The sequence below is a fragment of the Platichthys flesus genome, chromosome 2 (genome assembly GCF_949316205.1).
Source record: "Platichthys flesus chromosome 2, fPlaFle2.1, whole genome shotgun sequence".
In the NCBI taxonomy this organism is placed as follows: domain Eukaryota; kingdom Metazoa; phylum Chordata; class Actinopteri; order Pleuronectiformes; family Pleuronectidae; genus Platichthys; species Platichthys flesus.
The window spans coordinates 8941677-8961262 of record NC_084946.1 but is presented as its reverse complement, the minus strand read 5'-3'; the positions used below and the strand labels follow the sequence as shown (position 1 = coordinate 8961262).

At 43.7% G+C, this 19586-nt stretch overlaps 1 protein-coding gene and 2 non-coding genes across 4 annotated transcripts in view; 1 reads left to right on the top strand and 2 right to left on the bottom strand.

Annotated features, from left to right (window-relative positions):
* fgd5a (FYVE, RhoGEF and PH domain containing 5a) overlaps window positions 1-19315 on the top strand; it is a 32267-nt gene extending 12952 nt beyond the window's left edge. The window contains exons 4-21 of one of the 2 annotated variants that reach the window (XM_062396994.1): window positions 289-347; window positions 732-762; window positions 4375-4526; window positions 5652-5808; window positions 9401-9491; window positions 9757-9807; window positions 9984-10042; window positions 10721-10792; window positions 10952-11020; window positions 13500-13583; window positions 13669-13748; window positions 13901-13997; window positions 14757-14894; window positions 15041-15143; window positions 15238-15374; window positions 16283-16384; window positions 16730-16887; window positions 17802-19315. In XM_062396994.1, coding sequence (XP_062252978.1) covers window positions 289-347; window positions 732-762; window positions 4375-4526; window positions 5652-5808; window positions 9401-9491; window positions 9757-9807; window positions 9984-10042; window positions 10721-10792; window positions 10952-11020; window positions 13500-13583; window positions 13669-13748; window positions 13901-13997; window positions 14757-14894; window positions 15041-15143; window positions 15238-15374; window positions 16283-16384; window positions 16730-16887; window positions 17802-17838 — 1677 coding nt within the window. In that variant the 3' untranslated portion in view covers window positions 17839-19315. Of the gene's footprint in view, window positions 1-288; window positions 348-731; window positions 763-4374; window positions 4527-5651; window positions 5809-9400; window positions 9492-9756; window positions 9808-9983; window positions 10043-10720; window positions 10793-10951; window positions 11021-13499; window positions 13584-13668; window positions 13749-13900; window positions 13998-14756; window positions 14895-15040; window positions 15144-15237; window positions 15375-16282; window positions 16412-16729; window positions 16888-17801 lie in introns of both variants that reach the window. The other variant, XM_062396986.1, reaches the window with a different exon arrangement.
* On the bottom strand, window positions 15569-15640 carry trnae-cuc (transfer RNA glutamic acid (anticodon CUC)). The gene has a single exon. It is a non-coding gene; the product is annotated as a tRNA-Glu (tRNA).
* trnae-cuc (transfer RNA glutamic acid (anticodon CUC)) lies at window positions 16956-17027 on the bottom strand. The gene has a single exon. It is a non-coding gene; the product is annotated as a tRNA-Glu (tRNA).
* Window positions 19316-19586: the final 271 nt, after the last annotated feature.

The window sequence follows — 19586 nt, the reverse complement described above, 5'->3', positions numbered from 1 at the left end:
GGGCAGCATTGTTGTCACCTCACACACGGCTGCTCATCCATAATGCATCTAAATTTAAAAGTCCCGCATGTGAGAGAGGCCTCATGTCTGCGCTGCACTGTAATGAAATAATCGGTCTTATTTTGACAGCAGAAATAAAAAAGAAAGTCAATTTGCTTTTTCGCCACTCTCCCCGGCTGCTACATAGCAGTTCCTATTAATGTTTGAGAGCAGTAAGTGCCCACAGAGACCGTTTACACATTAGCTGTGTTCATTCATCTCCCACCGTTCTCCCTCCTTGTCACGCAGATTGATGGCCGATCCCGAGCGTTCTACGTCGCCAAGGAGCTCGTCGACTCCGAGAGATTGTGAGCATCCGCACCCGAGGAATTCCCCCATTTGCACTGCTCTCCTGCATGTCACCGCACACCAACACGCTGCATCCAGATCAGATGGTTCTCATGTTGTGCCGCTGAGTCTTCTCTCCCATTCCTTCCGACCATATCTCTCCTGCTCTGAAGCTAATGCATGTGCAGTAACAGACAGCCACTTACAGACTTGTCTGTTGAAACTTATTAAACGTTGCCCTTGACACTGCTCCACAATTAACCACTGCTTTGATGTAGTTTCCTCAGCATGCATAATTTAGATAATCTAATGAGACTTGTAAGATTAATGTAGTTTTGCAGAGGGTTTTAACTTCCGTCTTAACAGTTGAGTTAATCTTCCGGTTTTCTGTTCTTGTTTTGCAGACACGTTGACGCCATCAAGTACCTTCAAGAGGTGAGAACACCTTTGCTACCACAAACTGCGGCATTAGCTTTAAATGCATTTTGATTCAAGGCTGATTAAAGGGACAGTTCAGTGATACTAGCCAAGGAAAGTGGGCATTGTGGTAAAGTGGGGTTGTATCAAGGGCGGGGCTCCAGCTGAGATGTTATTGGCCCCTGAAATGCCCCTGGACTGTCAGTGGTTGAAAAAAGACCACATTAGTTTAAGTGCACGTTTTATTTTTAATATCATCACTGTCTTATTTTACTATCAAACCAAACTTTCCTTTGGTGGTACATTTTCTTTACTTCTCAACTTCCCTGCTCTTACACCTAAGCACACGTTCACCTCTCACTGTACTATGTCACAAACGCACAGCAGCAAAACCTTTTGTAAAGTTTTCAAAGGTGGTGCCTGTTTGTATAAGACACCTGCATTCAGCGAGGCAGGCATAGTGATGCAGACTGGATGTGAGGCACTGGCATCCAACCAAGTCCCACTCAGTCAGTTCTGTGGGTCTGTGGGCCGGGTATCTTCAGCTCTGTCTCAGGGTCCAGCTTGGCCTTCAGTTTCCACAAGCAGTTTCCCTTCGCTCTCATTTTCATCCAATTAACAAGTCTCCATCTTCTTCTTTTTCTTCTTTTGTTTTTGTGATAATCACTCTTTTTCATTTTGTTCATTCATTCTCCCTGATTGTAAGCACAGGTTGAGAAAATGTAGTGCTGAGTCAACTGACAGTATAACTATGGCGTTTACTTTTTTTAAGTGGCTCACCCAGTCCACAGATGTTCAATGCTCAGCTTCTGTGCCCTAACTCTCCACATAATGAGCATGACACCCCAAATCTACTGCAGGTACTAAGCTGTGGTTAAGCACTTCATTCCACCCCTCTTCACATAATAATCAGAACTATCCCTTTAAAAGGTTATTAAAAAGCTGCTGATAACATCATATCCTGTGTGTCTGCTCCCCAGTCTCTGTCTCCTTCTTCTCCTCCTCCCCTCTGCTGTTAGGCTCTGCTCAGGTTTATCAATGTTGTTGCAGCGAGATCTACTTCCTGGTCTTGACAATGTTGACGTGTACTCTGGTGTGGTCGGTTGTAAGATGACGCTGTTTGCGTCCACCAGGTGCTCTCACTGATGCTTTCCTTGTGTCCCCTGCTCCACTGATACTGTATGTGGTGGATACACAACGCGTCTGGCAATCTGAAGGTCATGTAAAGGTTGTCGGTGGGGCTTTTTAATAGTGGTTCTATTGGACTCTCGATGACAAGGTTGGCCATTAAGCAGAGAATTTGCCACTCAACACGGTAGAGAGGGAAGGATGGAGGATTTAAAGGTGAGCTGTAGTAAGCCTCCAGAGGTCGGTCAGGCATCACAGCCAACTGTCGTCATCTATTTCCATCATTTCTCACCCACTGCCTGTCACAACAAGACAACATCCCCGCAGAGCTACACGCAAAGGAGGACATTCCCAAAATGGACACTGAAACTGTGTTTGTAATTTCATTTTGATGAGACAGGAAAGTCCGAAAGGAGGAGTGAGACAGGCAGCCCATTTTAAAGGATAGCGTGCGAGAGTTTCTATTACAGTGATGGTTTCCAGTACATCTCTGACAGGTAGTCACTGAACACAGAGCGGCCCATCAGTCAGCCTGTACCTTATAACCTTGAATAAGGTCATGAGATGAATTTGATATGCTTGCCCCCTCGCTATGATTTATGAAAGCCTGCTTCGAGTACAAAAGCAGCTGCTTGGTGTGATGTGCAATTTAGCAAGTAATGCAAATATTATACAACGGACACCTCTAATAATCATAAATCTCCAGTGTCATCATGATGCTGAATTATTCCAATTAGTCCCTGTATTTCTAAGTAGAGACAGAAACCCACGCTGCAAGTTTAGATAGATACGAGCTTCAGGAATAACAGTTTGAAAGTAATTTCCAAATCTAGCCGAAATTATTTTTCAGTGTTAATTATCTGTTTTCACGCGTTCTCACTTGAAAAGACAGCGCCGCGCCTCCGCCCGCGCTCCTCTTCGGTGTTACCGCACCACCTAATTGAATCTGTTCGCCACCTTTCGAAGGTGACATCGAAGGCTTTTTCTTCACACTGATGCATAATGCATAGGCACCATGTCAGGGTCTTAGTCTTCAAACTTCAAGCGGAGATCAAGACGTCGAGGTGTTAGTTACCGATTGTTGCAGACCGACGTCGTAATTAGCATGAAACGGTAATTCAGCCGGGAAACGCTCCAGCGGCACAACATGTACAAACACATTCTTTTTTTGCGGGGGTGGGGTGGGGGGGTCGCAGGAGCGGCGTTAAGTGAGAGGCACACATGAGCTATTGTTCCATTGTTTGATAAGGAATAACAAGAATACAAAGAATTTCCAGACCCTGTCTCCACATAGGAAGGGAGGCCGTGCTCCTCTTCCAAACGACTTTCCCTTTGACGGCTGCAGCATAGAAGGCTACAAGAGACTTATTATTTTGTTCTCGTTTGTGACCCGGGACCCCAGAACAGATTCTGTGGGCTGACTTATAGCGAAGCATGACTGGCTGCCCGGCCCACTGCTTAGCGTTGCTTTTTTTGACCCGACTGACGTGAGGAAAATAGGGATAAGGTGAGGAGGGGACTGGCGGAATGGAGAGCAAAGCGCCTCTCATTCATGCATCTGAGTGCTTGTGTGCTTTATGTGTGTGTGTGTGTGTGTGTGTGTGGTGTGTGTGTGTGTGTGTGGTGTGTGTGTAACCTGGGAGACAGAGTCAACAGGAGTCGTTAAAGTAGCTGTTTGTCTGCCCAGAAGACGTGATGAATGTTAACCCATACACCATCGATTGTGCATGATGAACGGCCCGATCTGAAGCGCCCAGTGTCACCACATTATCTGGCGTCCAACTGGGACATCTCTCTATTTGCTCTGTGTCTGTGTTCTGCTCAGAACAGGAATAGACAGGCTCCAGACACATCAAGGCTTTATGTTTATATATGATGCTCGTTCCTTTGCCCACAGAGAAAACTGTCGACAATTCATCCACTTTTATTTCTTTCCTTTTTTTTGCCTTCATTTGCTGAGTAGATAAATAGCCTCTCCCTTGGTTTTTCACCCCCATGTGCAATAACTCCTCATATTAGTCCTCTTAGACACTGGCATTGCAGCTATTAAGGCCTGCTGCACATGTTTTATGATTGCTGAACAGACTGCAATAGACTTAAATTCACTGTGTATCAGGGAGTTTTCGGGTCCTTGTCCCAAATCAGATGAAAAGTGGGGACTATGTACAAACCAGCATTGTGTCATCGAGCACCAAGGTCATTATGCAACAACACCTGGTGTGTAACTCTTGTGCGAGCAGCGCCGCCTTTCCTGAATGCCTGGACAGAGCCCAAAGTACTGAGGTGATATGAAGGGAGGGTGGCAGGAAGGATGTTTAGGAGGATCTGACCTTCCTTCCTTCCATTTTTCTCCCCTACTCTTCATTCCTCGTTCCTCTCTGCCGCTCATATCTCCTGCTTTCCCTCCCTTCCTCATTCCAGCCCCACAAACACTTCCTCCATTCCTCTCTCGTTTTCTTCTGTCCCTCAAGTTGGTGTAAATCCTGTTTCTCTCTTGTGCAGGACTTTAGGTCAGAGGTGGCTGAAACGCTGGGTGAGGAAGGAGAGCCGGTGCTGGAGGAGCAGAGGCTGGGGGAGATACTGGGGGTGCTCCCCCAGGTCTACACCCTCCACAGCAGCATCCTCTCTGAGCTGGAGGAACGCATCACTCAATGGTAAGAAACACCGCTTGCATCACTGACAATGGTGCCATAGTTCATCCTTCTCTGTAGGCCCACAGTTTATATTTAGTTTTCAAATGATTGGATATAAAATTTGTATTTTCATCCACATGAAGTTTCAAAACAAAGATATTGATTTTTGACTGAGGTCATCAAAATAAACCTTGCGTTATGGATGGTTTAATAATGGGAGAGGGTCTTTTTTTTAACCAGAAGTGTTGCGTGAAAGAAAACCAAAACCACAGGAAAGTGTTTCTGAATGAGTCAATGAGTCTCAATGAAGTGTAGGGATTAAATTCTGTGGTCGTTCTGATTGTGCAAATACAATTTTCCAAATAATATTTTGTTTACATAATCAAATTGTAAATTGATCAACTTCTCTGTCCTATAAGAAAAAGTAGTGTTTTTCAAATAATATTTATATAGATCTTTTTTGGGGGGGGAATTCATGTTTTCATTTTCTTGCCAAAAGAAATATTAGCAAACCAATATCACTATCTGTAGCTTCTCATTAAAGACTTGAAAAACGTGTTTATGTGCTCAACTATTTCATCATCTCACACTGATATGTCACTTAGTTGTATTTTTGGTTTACTAGGCAGATTTATTTGCCCCTGGAGAAAGCCAGAATTTCTGTTTCCCCTTTTTTCAGGTGTTTTGCTCAATCAAGCTGAGCTTTGAATTGTTCGTTTAAATCAAAGCTTTTGTTCAGAATGAGACAGTCAACTATAACGTCTCACCATACTCAGCTTTTTGTGTCAGCTTTTCACAACCATAACAGGCCCATTGACCATACCTTAGGGACCATGATGCTGTATATTCACAGTGAACAGTCAATGATTCTTAGAACTCACACAGTTAATGGCTTAAAGCAAAACATTTCTAATCTGTTAGTTGACCGTCAAGACACTGTTCAGGAAACTATGAACTGAGGTTCAAGCAGCAGGTTGAGGAAAAAGTGGTTACTACCGAAAAATAAATTGCCCTAAAGCCTTCGTCACCATCAGAGACTCATTTTTAAATGTCAGAGTACTGAAGGATGTGTCCTTTTAAACCACAGTGTTCTCCCGTAGTGATTAAAGACAGAGTGCTTCACCTTTGCTTTTCCTCACTGTGAAGGGAGGAGAGCCAAAGGGTGGTGGATGTGATTCTGTCTCGTCGGGAGGACTTCGGTGTGTTCGACACGTACATCTCAGAGTATGATCGCAGCATGTCCTTGCTGGAGGAGAGTTGCAGGAACAGCCCAGCCTTCGCCAGCATCGTCAAGAAGTTTGAGGTAAAAAATTTGACCTAAAAATCATTGTGGCCGTGAATGTGACTTCTTGCCAATGTCCGTATCGCTTTGTTTTCATCTGTTTTCTTTTTATAAACACATAAAGTATGGGCTAAGCGTGGGATCGGAGCTCCGCATGATACCCAGAGATCCTCCTCGGAGGGGAAGTGTTTTGACAGTCACATATTTAGATCTCAGGTTCAGTTTCCATGTTTGTGGAGGGAAAGTAAAGCCTTGTGAGTGTTTTCGCGGAGCAGAGATCAAACCTGGTATTTCCCCTGGCTCTCGCTCAGCAGCTCTCAACTTATATTTTTGTCACCCAGCTTCGAGGGGGAGATAATGGCCTTTTTTTTTTAAACCCTCTCCATCCTGCTCCTCTCCATGGGACTGACCTTTCCACTGTCATGCTCACACATTTTACACTCGCTCAACACAAAATACTCGCTCTTTGTCCGGCATGAATCTCTTCATCCCATATACGCCCAGGAGATTGGAGCAGTGGGATTTGTTGGAGGGGATCAAAATGCAGTGAAGGGCTTGAATGTCATTGCATCGGCCCATGAATTGTGCTCCTGGATCACCTAATCAACCCTTTATCAGTGTGTTGAATAGGAATGTGGATAGTCTGCGCTGGTAACATAGACATGTTTCAACCAAAAGACAGGATATTAAGAGAGACTATAGATGAGACCACAGAGATAAGGCACTAGATTTCTCATTTCCATGCAGCCGTGCTCTGTGGAAAGAATTGATTCACCACTTACAGAGTTATAACTGCTCTGCAGCAGCACACAGCTCAGCCTGTATAGAATTAATAATGATTTCATCTTTGCTCATTTTAACTGCATTATTTACAGATTTTGTGGATGCATTTTTGCGCCACAGCTCATTTAAACCTATTCAATTGAACATCTCTCTACCCAAATTCATGCAGTTACATACTGTTCTTTATTGGCTCGTGAGCGGCTGCCACACTGGCTCCAGGCGTTTCAAGTTTGATAAGAAAAGCGAATGGACAATGCACCAAATGTCTCCGCCCATGAATATTCAGCAGCAGCTGGCCTATTCCAGAAACACGGTGGCTCTGCCAGACTTTAGTGGGACTAATGTAAACATAAGAGGGTGAAGGTGAGAGATGGCGTCTCCGTGCCGTCATCACGTTCAATAAACACTCGCCTTTAGTATTTTAAAGCAGGTATTCACACTTGGTCTGTGTCAGCCAATAATTTAACCTCCCATATAACCTTGATCAAACTCATTAATGATCTTCTGCATTTTGGCTGCATGGCGCTGAGTTCCTCTTTCCACACTTCATAAACCTTTAACTGCTACCTGCAGAGGCCATAAACGGGCTGATTTGCAACAAAAGATAAAACCATGAATGGGCATCATCTTATCTAAGGAGCAAAGTCATCTTTAATCATGTTTGGTGTGGATCAGAATTTTCCTTTGTTTTTCTGTTTTGTTTTTTTTCAGTGGTCTGTCCTCCTCGTCGTCCCCAACCTACTGTGTGTGTGTGTGTTTGTGTGTCTGTGATGATTGATGCCGTGCTCAACCGGATCACTGCCTTGGGACTTGCGTGGTGTGTGTGACCGCTCTGTAATAGAGGAGAAGGTGGGCTAATAGAGGAGATACAGTATAGATAAGACAATGGTCATCCATCTGCCGGTTGTGTTACTCAGTGCTGATCTGAATATTTTCTCAAACTCAACATTTTCAGCTTTGGCTTCTATTTGGCTTCTCTTTCTCTGTTGTCAGTTTTAAACCCTCACTTGCCTCTCCACCTCTCTTTCCTCTCCACCCGCCTCCTCCTCCACCTGTGTTGCTACGAGCCAGGGTCCAAAGGTGGTAGTAATCTCATTGTGGATGTGGTGATGACAGTGATGAAGTAGCCGCAGACCCTGATCAGATCAGTGCTAGACCCTTACAGGATTAAAGCCTCCTCTCCACAGCCACTTGCTTGTTTACAACACCATCTATAAACATTGGCAGACACTATGGTGTGTGTCTGTGTGTGCTTGTGGCCCCTGTGTGCAAGTGTGTTTGCGCCTCTGTGTATTTTTGCCTGATTGTTTTGCAGGGGCATGTCCAGACACAAAATCTTGTGGATCTTGTGAAACTGTTTTTTGGGAGATCTCTTCAGCTGGGATTTATATTCATGTCATGGCCTCTGGGTTTGTGCGAAGCCTGTGTGTGTGTGTTCTCTCTCGTGCGGGAAACCCAGGAGGATGAGAGGAGGAGGCTGTGCAGCAGGTGGACGGAGAGAGATGGAGGGGGAGAGAGGTGGAGGGAGAGAGCGATGGAGTGAATTCCTTGTAAAGGCAGCTGGGCAATGAGGCAGAGAGAAGCTAATTAGAGAAGCAGCCTCCTTTACAACTCCCCAATTAGATCAGTTGTGTGTGCGTGCAGGAAATCAGCTGGCCGTGACGGAGGCTGAAAGGTGTATTTGTCCGTGCATGAGTGTGTGTGCGCTTGCGTGTGCGTGCACAAGGCTTTACACGTACCCTCTTCTCTCCTCCTCCGTTTGGCTCGCTCAGCCAAACAAACCGAGAGCCAATTACCATCTCTGGAAAGCCACTTCCTCTGAACAAGTGTCAATAGGATGACAATCTACAAGCGACACTTGAGGAGAGCAGATGTTCTGAGGCCAGTAATAAAGAGAAGCTGGTTATTATTGTGCTGGATGCATCATGCTGTGATGGGGAGGGAGGAGTAAGAGAGGGAGGGGGGGGGGGGGGGACTGAAAAGTGAGAGAATCTCAATTAGGGGTTGTGGCTGAGGGCTGAAGTTAAGGAGGGAAGCATGATGAGACGGAAAAGGAAAGAGCAAGAGACATAAAGACAAGCATACATGAAGACCTGCTCATTAAAAGAGCCATCAGCCCGCCCTTTGCTTTACTTCTGACTTGTGATAATGAAGACAAAGAGTGGTTAGTGTGTAGCTTGCATCCCATATCTGCTCTTTACAGGCCCAGTCACTGTTATCTCTGGAGTGTGTGTGTCTGTGTGTGTCTGTGTGTGTGCAGTGTAAATAGCATGAAATGCAGTTTCCCGCAGGGTGCTATCTGTGCCTCTCTAATGAAGGGTAGGACTTCATTAGATTATAAAAAAGACTGTGCGTGTGTGCGTGTGTGTGTGTGTCAGTCCCCCGTTGCTTCTCCACCTCTCCTGGTATAAATACCTGTCAGATACAATTAGGTCCTGATTGATTTTCTCTCTTTGATTTTGCCAATTTCAGCCTCTTTCACCTGCAAACGACTAAATAATTAGAAGTCATTTATACACGGTTAAACAATTTAGTGACTGAATCCTAATAAAAGAATTTTCATATAAGATGAAGTATGTAGTACACGATACAGTTTAAATATATTAAGGGAAAATAAGCACTATGCAGAACTATATCCCTCCATACATCCATTCATCCATCCATCTATCCTTCCTTCGTGACTTCCTTCCATCCATTATCTAACCTTTGCTATATCTATCATACGAAGAAAAACTCTTTTCTCTGGTACTTACTTTCAACTGTGTGTGTGTGTGTGTGTGTGTGTGTGTGTGTGTGTGTGTGTGTGTGTGTGTGTGTGTCATGTGCACAGACACGCGTCCCAAAAGACACTGAGGTCCCACTGAAACACCAGCTGCTGCAGGTCATAGTGAGAGTTCTTCAGTACCGGATGCTACTCACAGGTAACACACAGACATACTATTAGTGTGCACACTCAGTAAAGCAGTCTGAGCAGTATTTGCTGAAATGTGGTTACTATGGTCTTTAAATCTATAAATGTTTAAAACACACTAAGGAGAGGAGTATTAGCATATTGTCATGCCATCGCCTCTTGCACTTAATGAGCAGCCCTTCACAGACAGTTAAAAACAGTTTTTTCTTAGTAAGCATTAAGGTGTATTATAATCATCATTTTTCATTCCTTACTCTTTCTTCTGTTGTCTCCAGATTACCTGAACAACCTGTCTCCTGACTCTAAAGAATACGAAGACACACAAGGTACGAAGCATGATAATAAACTTTTTTCTTTCAGTGGTCACAGACCCAGTCACACACATACAAACTGCAGCTGCTTGACATGTATCAGAGCACAGTTATTGAGTCACAGTGACCGAGTGTCTTTACTGGAGTCGATTGCATATACATCTCTCCTTGTTTCCCTGTTTGTGTTGCAGCTGCCTTGGTGATCGTGTCCGAGCTGGCCGACCAGGCCAATGACAATTTGAAACAGGGGGTGAGTTTTTTTTATTCGGATAACACCCCATGTGTTTTATATTCAGCCTGCGGAGTTTGACATATTCACAGGTGGGTTGCACCGCTATTGAGATGCGTCTTTATATTCCCCGTGGCAATGGAAGGCCAATTTTCCGATGGAGATCGAGTGTGAGCGAGTCAGACCGCCGTGGTTTTGAGGCGCGCGATTCCCTCTTCTAAATGACACGCGGGAGTGAAGGAGAGGTCTATCCCTCTTTGGCTGTGGCCTCCGAAACTTGCTGATTAACGCAAGGGGCGAGGAGAGATGATGTCAACAGAGCGTCCCAGGTGTATCATTACAAAGGGAGCAGTGTGAAGGGTGGACACGGCTTACGCTCCCCCTCAAACATGAGCAGCCCTCGGAGATTATTCACAAACCCTCCCTCCTCTCCCTGTCAGGATCCCCTGTGCCTCACTTTTATCACACTGTGCTTTTTCTCATCTGTGCACTTACACTGACACGCACACACAGGCGGACAGACAGTGGAAACAGAGGCTCCCTCTATCCCCCCCCCCATTCAGCTCTCACTATCGCATCCCCTTCTGCATTCCCTCCCTTTCATTCACGTACAAACAGGGACGGTTTCATTCTCTTGTCTCCTCCTCTATCCATCAGTGGATAATCTCTTCCATCTCTCTGCTCTTTCCTCCCCCGCAGGAGAACCTGCTGCGTCTGGTCCACATAGAGTACAGTGTTAAAGGAAAGAGGGACCTCCTGAAGTCCGGAAGGGTGAGCACCATCTCTCTGTGTCTGGCCACTATCACTAGTCCTCTATCCAAGCACAGCAACACATTGTTCCACAACCACATTTGAATTGAAAAGCCTTCACAGGACCTACAAACATGTTGTATTTTCTAATGCCATGATGAAAAATGTTTCTTTTGGCAGATGTTTGTCAAAGAGGGCACACTAATGAAAGTGTCGAGGAAGAGCAGGCAGCCGCGACACCTGTTTCTGGTAATATATCTTCTTTACATATCATAAGAACTTCATCACATCAGACACAATGAAAGATAGGAAAGTGTTTAAGCCTTTTAAAATTTTGTAAATTGTAATTTTCCCCTTTGTTACTTTTCATATTTTAAGATCATAGACATTTAGGGTAAATAAGCCCAGCTCTCATATTTAAAGGTACAGTGTGTAATATTTAGGTGAAAGATTTTATTGTCAGAAATTGAATATAAAATTATCCTACTTATCATCTAATTGTTTTACCCTAGAATGGACACGTTATATTAAAATACTTTATATTTACATCGGGAGCAGGTCCTCTCTACTGAGGCCACCATGTATTTTACAGTAACCTAAACTGGACAAACTGAACACCTTTTGAGTTTTTATGACAACTTAATCATGGGATTAAGTAAAATGTTAGAATTGACTGATAATGAGGAATATTGTTCGTGTGCTTATAGGCAGCTGGACTTCATTGTGTTTCTTGAAGACGTTTCCTCTCTCATCTTCAGTTCAGTTTGTCTGGTGTTGTCGTTAAAAAACAGATAAACAATGCATGTTGACGTATGGTGTTATGTGATGTTTGTTATTGCTGAGCATTGCTCGTTCTGGGGTTCAGTCACTGTTACATCAGCAATTTGATTTCGAGTCGCTGCAGTAGAGAACACCTGCCGTATTATTAAAGCTGTGGTGAAAACAAAGCTAGCTCGATCTGCAAACATATGGGGGAATGTTGGGCGGAGGTTGGTCTGTGAGGTAGGTGAGGTTGAGGTGGAGGTTCGAGGAAGAGGAGGAGGGGGGCAGGAGGCCAAGGCTGCAAAGACCTCCACCATGAGCACCACACCCGTGCAGCGAGGGCCTCCCCTCTTCGCTCTTCTCCTCTCCTCCCCTTCTCAGGACTTGTTTTCCAGGGCCCTACTTCCTCACAGGATGTTTGGTGTGGGTCACTGGATGCCGGCTTCCTGTGTATGGGGAGGGGCCTGACAGCGAAGTGAAGGCCAGACACCCTGTAGAAATGCCGGGAGGAGGAGGGGGAGGTGGCGAAGGAGGGGTGTAGGCGCTACATAAACATATAACGCGAAGCAGGGAGACCCGCTCTATTGTTCAATCAAAAACATGAGGAATCAGTGCTGTCTAATGTTGTGAATTATGCTGAGCAGCATTCGAGAGTTAAGATAAGATACCAGGTGGATTTTTTTAAATCTCCTATTCCCTCGTTCTCTCTACTCAACAGGATTGCGGTTGAGCGATAGCTGAAACTGTTTGGGTGTTGATACTTCTAAGCTATGAGGGTTTTAAAGCCAATCGCCCCCTTGAAGTGGACGACTTCAGCGTGTCATGTGTTATATATTGGCCTTTACTGAAAACATGTCCAAACAACAGTGAAATGAAAACCATCACTCTCCTCAGCGACAGGGAGAAGCTGCAACTATGTCACAAGCCTGGGCTCAAAGAAGAAAGGTTGAATGAGTTAGAGAAGGGATTAGAAGGAGTGATGGAGATCCAGAAAGACGCCAGAGGATAGAGAGAATGAATGAAATGAATGAGAGCGGCAGCTGAAGGAGGTGAAGGGTTCGAGGATGAGACAAAACGCCACTCGTGGAGAAAGTAAATGGCTTAAGGTGGCGAGGGCTCAAGTGGGTGCATGCTGTGTCTCATGGGAGAGAGTCGTTTGTGCAGTCGCTTAACTTGGCGCTCGGTCGGGTTTCTGTTGGAAGAATCTTTGAGTAAATGAGCGGCACAGGGTGGAGCAGGGGAACTGCGGTGGCTGCTGCCCAGAGGTCGCAGGCCAGCGCCCCGGTTTGGCTATCATGCACTGTTTTGTCTGCAGCCAGGCGGCCAGTGAACCCGTAACTGCGGCTTGTTTGTGTTGTTGTTGTGGTGAAGGTGGCCGGTTCCACCCAGCTCTGGTTCTCAGTGCAGCCTGAGAAGACAGGGAGGGCGAGGGGAGGCCTGGAGCCCGGGGCAGGGTGGAGAATTCCTGGATGCTGCCTTTATGGCCCCAGCGGATGTTTAGAGCACACATTAGGTGTGACCGATGATGTCATTTCTTTTGTCTGGGAAGAAAATGAAATGCGTCTCTTTAACACAATGGGCAGTTGGTATGTAAAAGGATCGACAATACTTTTCTGCTAAAGAGCAAATAAATACTTTCTGCGCAGTAATGCCTTGATTTTGTTGTGTGTATACATGGGAATTTGCTGCGGACAGGTTTCACAGACATGTGTGATTGATCTGAAAGGAAACATCTTAAGTAGTTGAGGCCCCACTGTTGCTTTCATAGAAGAAAGAAAAAAACAATTAGGTGACAGTTACACTTTCCCTCAAGGCAACACCATTCTCTTGTGGTAGTTATTGGGTATTACATTATGAGAAGTGTCATTCAGTTTTTGGGACCTAGTTTATTTCTCATGAATCTACCATGACTAAAATATAACATAATAACCCCCTAATTTCCTCTTTCTGTTTTCTTCTTCATCAGATGAACGATATAATGCTGTACACCTACCCTCAGCAGGATGGGAAATACAGGCTTAAGAACACACTGTCTCTGTCTGGAATGAAGGTACAACTTCTCATTTCTCTGGCTCTTTTTAAAACTTCATCGTTTGGCTGAAAGCTTTTTCCACTGAACTGTTTTTGTCCCTCAGGTGAGCAAACCTGTCCTAGACAACGTGTTGAACTGTCTCAGAATTGAGGTGTCTGACATCACCATTACACTCTCCGCCAGGTGAGCATCTGACAGACAACCACTCCTGAAATTAACAGCGTGTACTTGAATAGGACTTGACAAGAGATTCGTTCTCTCGCCTCGAGCACTCAAGGTTTGAAACAGCAAGCCATTTAAAAGCACCGGGTGTGACTGTCTCTGTTTCTCTTCAGTTCGGTCGGAGAGAGGGAGGACTGGTTCCACACACTGAGTCGAGCCATAGCGGACCATGCTGCAGGACTCTGCACGTTTGGTGGACCCTGCAGTGAGGTGAGAGAATAACTGTGACAACAGCAGAGGGTCTTTGTTAAAGACGAAAATTTCTCTTTGATTGGTTCGATGCATCAACTGAAAGATTTGAATTGTAAATGATTAATAATTATAATAATATTATAATTAGACGTATCTAAATAGATAGATAGATAGATAGATAGATAGATAGATAGATAGATAGATAGATAGATAGATAGATAGATAGATAGATAGATCGCTGTAAAGAAGTATGTGCTAATGGAGATATTGACAATACAAGTATTTTAAGTACTAGGTGATTGAAAGACAAAAGTAACTGAGGCTTGAACCCAAATATAATTAGATAGGTAGATAGATACTTTATTAATCCCGTGGGAAATTCAGAAAAGACTTAACTGAAGCTACACAAAGTTGCGTTAAACAAACATAGCTTGTAAAATTATGGGCAAGAGTAAAACTTAAAATAAAAGACTATATAGATAAAAAATATATAAAATCAAAATAAACATTGGCAGTGATGGTTACAGTCTGGCAGCCTAGTTACAATGTTATTGCATTGATCACTCTCATTTCATTATATCTAAGAGGAGTTGTACATATAGTCTGGGGGCCTCCTCAATCAGTCTGTTGAGTAAGTAAGCAGTGTGCCACTGAATGTATTTACTGTAGATTACAATTACTTTAACTGTAAAACAGTGTTAGTTTTAAAAATCAACTATGGTTGGAAACTAACTCTGGTTCAAACATTTGAGCATCATCCCAACTTTGTGTAAACAGGCGCGTGAGAAGTTGTGGATGGCCCTGGGGGAAGCTGCTCCTGTGCTGGTGCCAGTTTCCCATGTGATGATGTGCATGAACTGTACCTCTGACTTCAGCCTCACACTAAGGCGACACCACTGCAACGCCTGTGGCAAGGTCAGATGCAACATGATAATCTGTTTTCTTTTGTCTTGATCTTTTTTGTTACATCGTATTGTAAATCAGAAACATGTTAATGCTGACACTGGATTATGTCCAGGACTGGTTAGTAAAATATCGTTGCATTCTGTGTCTCTGAGCAGGTGGTCTGTCGTGCCTGCTCCAGGAACAGATACCCACTGAAGTACCTCAAAGACAGAGCGGCCAAAGTTTGTGACCACTGCTTTGCCGAGCTCAGGAAAAGAGGTGAATCTCAGCGCTCTGTATAAATAAGTCTCTCCGTGGTGGAAAACCATCCTGGTGTGTTTCTTTTTGATATTAACTGTGTATGTGTGTGTAGGTGGGAGTGTGACGGGGGCATGCGGCAGCTCCAGCCCTCGGACTCATCGGGCCAGTCGTCCCCTCTCTGCTGTCTTCCAGAGCCTGCAGCCCCCGAGTTTGTGGAAGAGCAGGAAGAGCAGCTCCTCTCTCAATCAAGTGAGCTACACGTGCCAAAATATGAAATAACAGTTAATGTTAATATGGTCATTATGTGCATGTGTGTAAGTTAAGTGATATTACACAGAATTCAGTCTTAGGGCTGAATGGAAAGAGTCATTTTTAGGACATTATGTAATTTAATTGATTGGGTCATGTTTATTGACCTGTATTAGTGAGTAAGTAAAGAAGTGTTCCCTGACCGGGAATCGAACCCGGGCCGCGGCGGTGAGAGCGCCGAATCCTAACCACTAGACCACCAGGGACATGTTTAGATACTGTCAAGCTTCTCCAAAGGATTCTCAGGCATTTCTGACAGCTGCTCATGAGATGACAAATGTTTGTAGTACACAACAGCTGCCAGCAGGGCTCACTATCTCCCACAATACCCTTCTTCACATCTTCATAATAACAGTGATGCAGCATGAACCCCTTGTTAAAGGGATGGTTCACCAAAAAAATGAAAATGCACTAATTATTTACTCACCACTATGTCGATGGAGGGGTGTTTGAGTTCACAAAATACTTTTGGAGTTTCAGGGGTAAACAGTGCTGAGGCAGAATCCAATACAATTGGAGTCAATGGTGACCACTTCGTAAAAAAACGTTGAAAACATAACAGAAAATTAACATATTGCCTCCATACTGCTCCTGTAGTGTCATCCAAGCGTCCCTAATCCCGACATTCAAATTTGACTAGAAACAGTGTCATTTACACTGTATTGTTGGCCTGTGTTTTGTTTACTCAAACCCTTCACTCACCCCTCCTTCGGCATAGTGGTGAATAGATAATGAGTGTTTACATTTTTCTGTGAGCTATCCTGTAAAGGGGTCCCTCTTACATCATCAGTACTCTGTATCTATCTACCTATATTGATGTGTGTCTAATATATCACGAATTTCATCAGGTGTCGCTCGGCGTGGAGGGCTCCACCATGAGTGGCAGCCTGCAGCGCCGAAAGAAGAGCAAGAGGAAGTGGAAGAGGCTGTGGTTCCTCCTCAAAGACAAGGTGCTCTACACCTTCACAGCCCGTGAGGTGAGGGGGCACAGAGTCTCCCACACCAGCCCCAAGACACTCACTCACACGCATGTCATAATAACACAAGGATCAAAGAAGCATCTCCACTATTCTTCTTCTTCCCTTCTGGCCAACACAGTGCAGAATTATTTAACTCCTATGTTTGCAGTGTTCAGCCTTTCCTCCAGGGCAGGACGCTTAATGTGACTTAGACATAGGGATTCTCTGTGCTCGCTCCTTTTCTTTCCACAAGTGCTTCTGGACTCGTTCAAAATGTATTATCTGCTAAATGTGTGTTATTAATGTGTGTTTGTCTTCTTCACTGTGGTTTCTCAGGATAAGGTGGCTGCGGAGAGTCTCCCTCTGCAGGGCTTCACCGTCAAGCTGACAGAGAGACCAGAGGTGGAGGAAAGCAGCAGCAGCGTGTTCCATCTGTACCACAAGAAAACCCTCTACTACAGTTTCAGGGCCGAGGACCAACAGACTGCTCAGAGGTCAGCACTACGTTGAAGTAGTGGTGGTTTTGAATTACCGTATATATGATAGTGATATGAAAAACTCATTCCCTGACCGGGAATCGAACCCGGGCCGCGGCGGTGAGAGCGCCGAATCCTAACCACTAGACCACCAGGGACATGATGAGACCAAGTTTAGCACCTGGAATTCAAAGACATGCATTTCTGACAGCTGCTCATGAGATGACAAATGTTTGCAGTACACAACAGCTGCCAGCAGGGCTCACTATCTCCCACAATACCCTCACCCACAGGATCATGCTGACATCAGAGACAACTTGTGATAGCTGCAGTTACTGCTGCAGTAAATGATTGACACTTTTTGCAAAAAGATGTCAGCATTCACGAGTCAACATATAGATAAAATAAACAAATGTTTATTCAATTGTTTTGAGTTATCTTGCCTATAAACCATCCAACCAACCAACAACCTGACAGGTAGTGAAACAAACAAATGCAAGAGATCGATATCAAACTGTTTGTATAGTTTAAAAATATACTTTTGACTGATATATCGTTCATATTTTTACACACACAAATATTGATATCAGTATGAGTCAACAGTGGAGCTGTACGGTCAATGTACGAGTCTAGTGAAAGGACTGTAAACCACAAAACATAAAGTTTTAAACCAAGATATAGATTAAGAGAACAGTTTCAAGAGGCTCATTTATTGTGATTTGTTGCTTATATACGCTTTTGAAATTGATATTCATCTTCATAAAGTGTGTAACTGTGAAAGTGAATTGCAGGTCTTTAATGCTGTGTTTCGGTTGGAATGAGGCACTTTCCATAAAGTTTGAGGAAAGCAGTATAGGCTGAGATACCGCGACGTCTTTAAAAACAGCTGCTGTGCCCGTTAAGGTCTAATGTTCCACTTTCCTTTGTTCCAGGTGGGTGAACGCCATTGAGGAAGCTACTGTTTTATAGCACCTGCTCAGTGTGGCTGCTCGAGCTCCTCTGTGGAGCACAACATAGCTACCTGCTGCATCTGGACTCAGACCAGTGAGGAGTCATCATGTCTGGCCTGTTGTGGAATATAACACAACATAATGATCACCAGGGGCGTCCTAGATAAGGCGGACGGTCAGAACATTTTAGCGAGAACATTTTATCCCCTCAGTTTCAACATTGTAAAAGTGCCATCCTGATCAAATCTGCTACTGTTCTTTCTTTGCTGTATTTGGCGTCTTTGACCAGCGTCTCCACCGAATTATGAAGCTACTCTTTTGGCTCTGTAGGAGATGGTCACATCACATCCTATGTTCTAATACAAGGGTCCATTTCAAGGTTACCTTTCTGCAAAATGATCAAAAACAACCGTTGCTCCTCAGTAGTTTTCATAGCTCATTAAAGGGAAAATATCAGATTTAGAGAGATATCTGGTATTCCGAATATATATTTGGTTTTCTGAATATATATTGTGATGTATACACTACTGATACAGATACTGAGGTGAATTATATGATTTATTTGTATAGAAAAATGGTGTCACATATGTTTTGAGTAAGAGGTCATTTTATTCATCGTAGTGTGCGTACATTATGTTTCTCGTGGCGTTTTTACACAGTCTTACTCTTGCGTTGAATCTACAGAGCGACAGAATGACCCTCAGCATGGCAGCCAGTCAACAGTCCTTCTACGCTGAAGAGAACTTGCTTTGTTTTTGAATCTGTAGGTTCTTACAATGCTTTGACAGTTTGACATACCCAGTTCTCAAGTGCCAGTTATTTTCATCCTGTTGAATGCAATGCAACTTGCAACTGATGATGAATGTGCCTGAAATGAAATTGTGCTCCTCATTTGTCATTATGTTATCACAGTACTGTACTACTGTCATGTCCTCATAAAAGACCTTGATAACATTAGCTTTTTCTAAAAGTCTAGTCTTGTATACTGTAACCTTCTAGTATTACAAACAGTGCTGTTACTGCCCAGTAACATAAGAATATACTATTGTGCCATTTTTTATTCATGCCTTTTTCCATGCTCTATACATGGATGCTTTATACATGGATGTAATTACAATTTAACCACTTGGACATAATGAACACTGCTAAGAAAAAGCCCCTGTCAAACTACCTATAATCTGCCATCGTTTGTCATCTGAGCCGAAGGAAACACATTGAAGTTTCACTTCCCTCCTGATAAACCATGAACACACCCCCATCGCTTCTCTTAAAGAACCAATCTGAAGGCACTAGCTGCTCCGTAACACAGGAGATCCTTCACCCTGTCAAACCACATCATTGCTCAAGCACACAATCGTCAAGTACTCTGCAGCTTTTCTACCTTTTTCTTATGGGCCATACCGATACTGTTATTATGGATTGTACCTCTTGCATATAGTGCATTGTAAATGTTTATGTATATAGATACGTATAAAAATAAACTCCTTTAAAACCTTGTATATGTCATGTGCTTTCATAGTGGGGTGCACACACTGCAATATTACTCTTTCATTATTATGGCCTATATGTTGATCATTACATGTTTTATTCCATTCCACTTCCATTATTATAATGTACAGTTTTATGTTAATGTCATGTGAAATGTTTCTCATCTCCAATACTACCTTTTCTTTTCCGAGTTTTAGTTAATGTTTTGGCTTACTGATTTATTATATTTGTTTTATTTTATGTTTATGTAGCAATTACTTTAGTTGGTTATATGTTTAG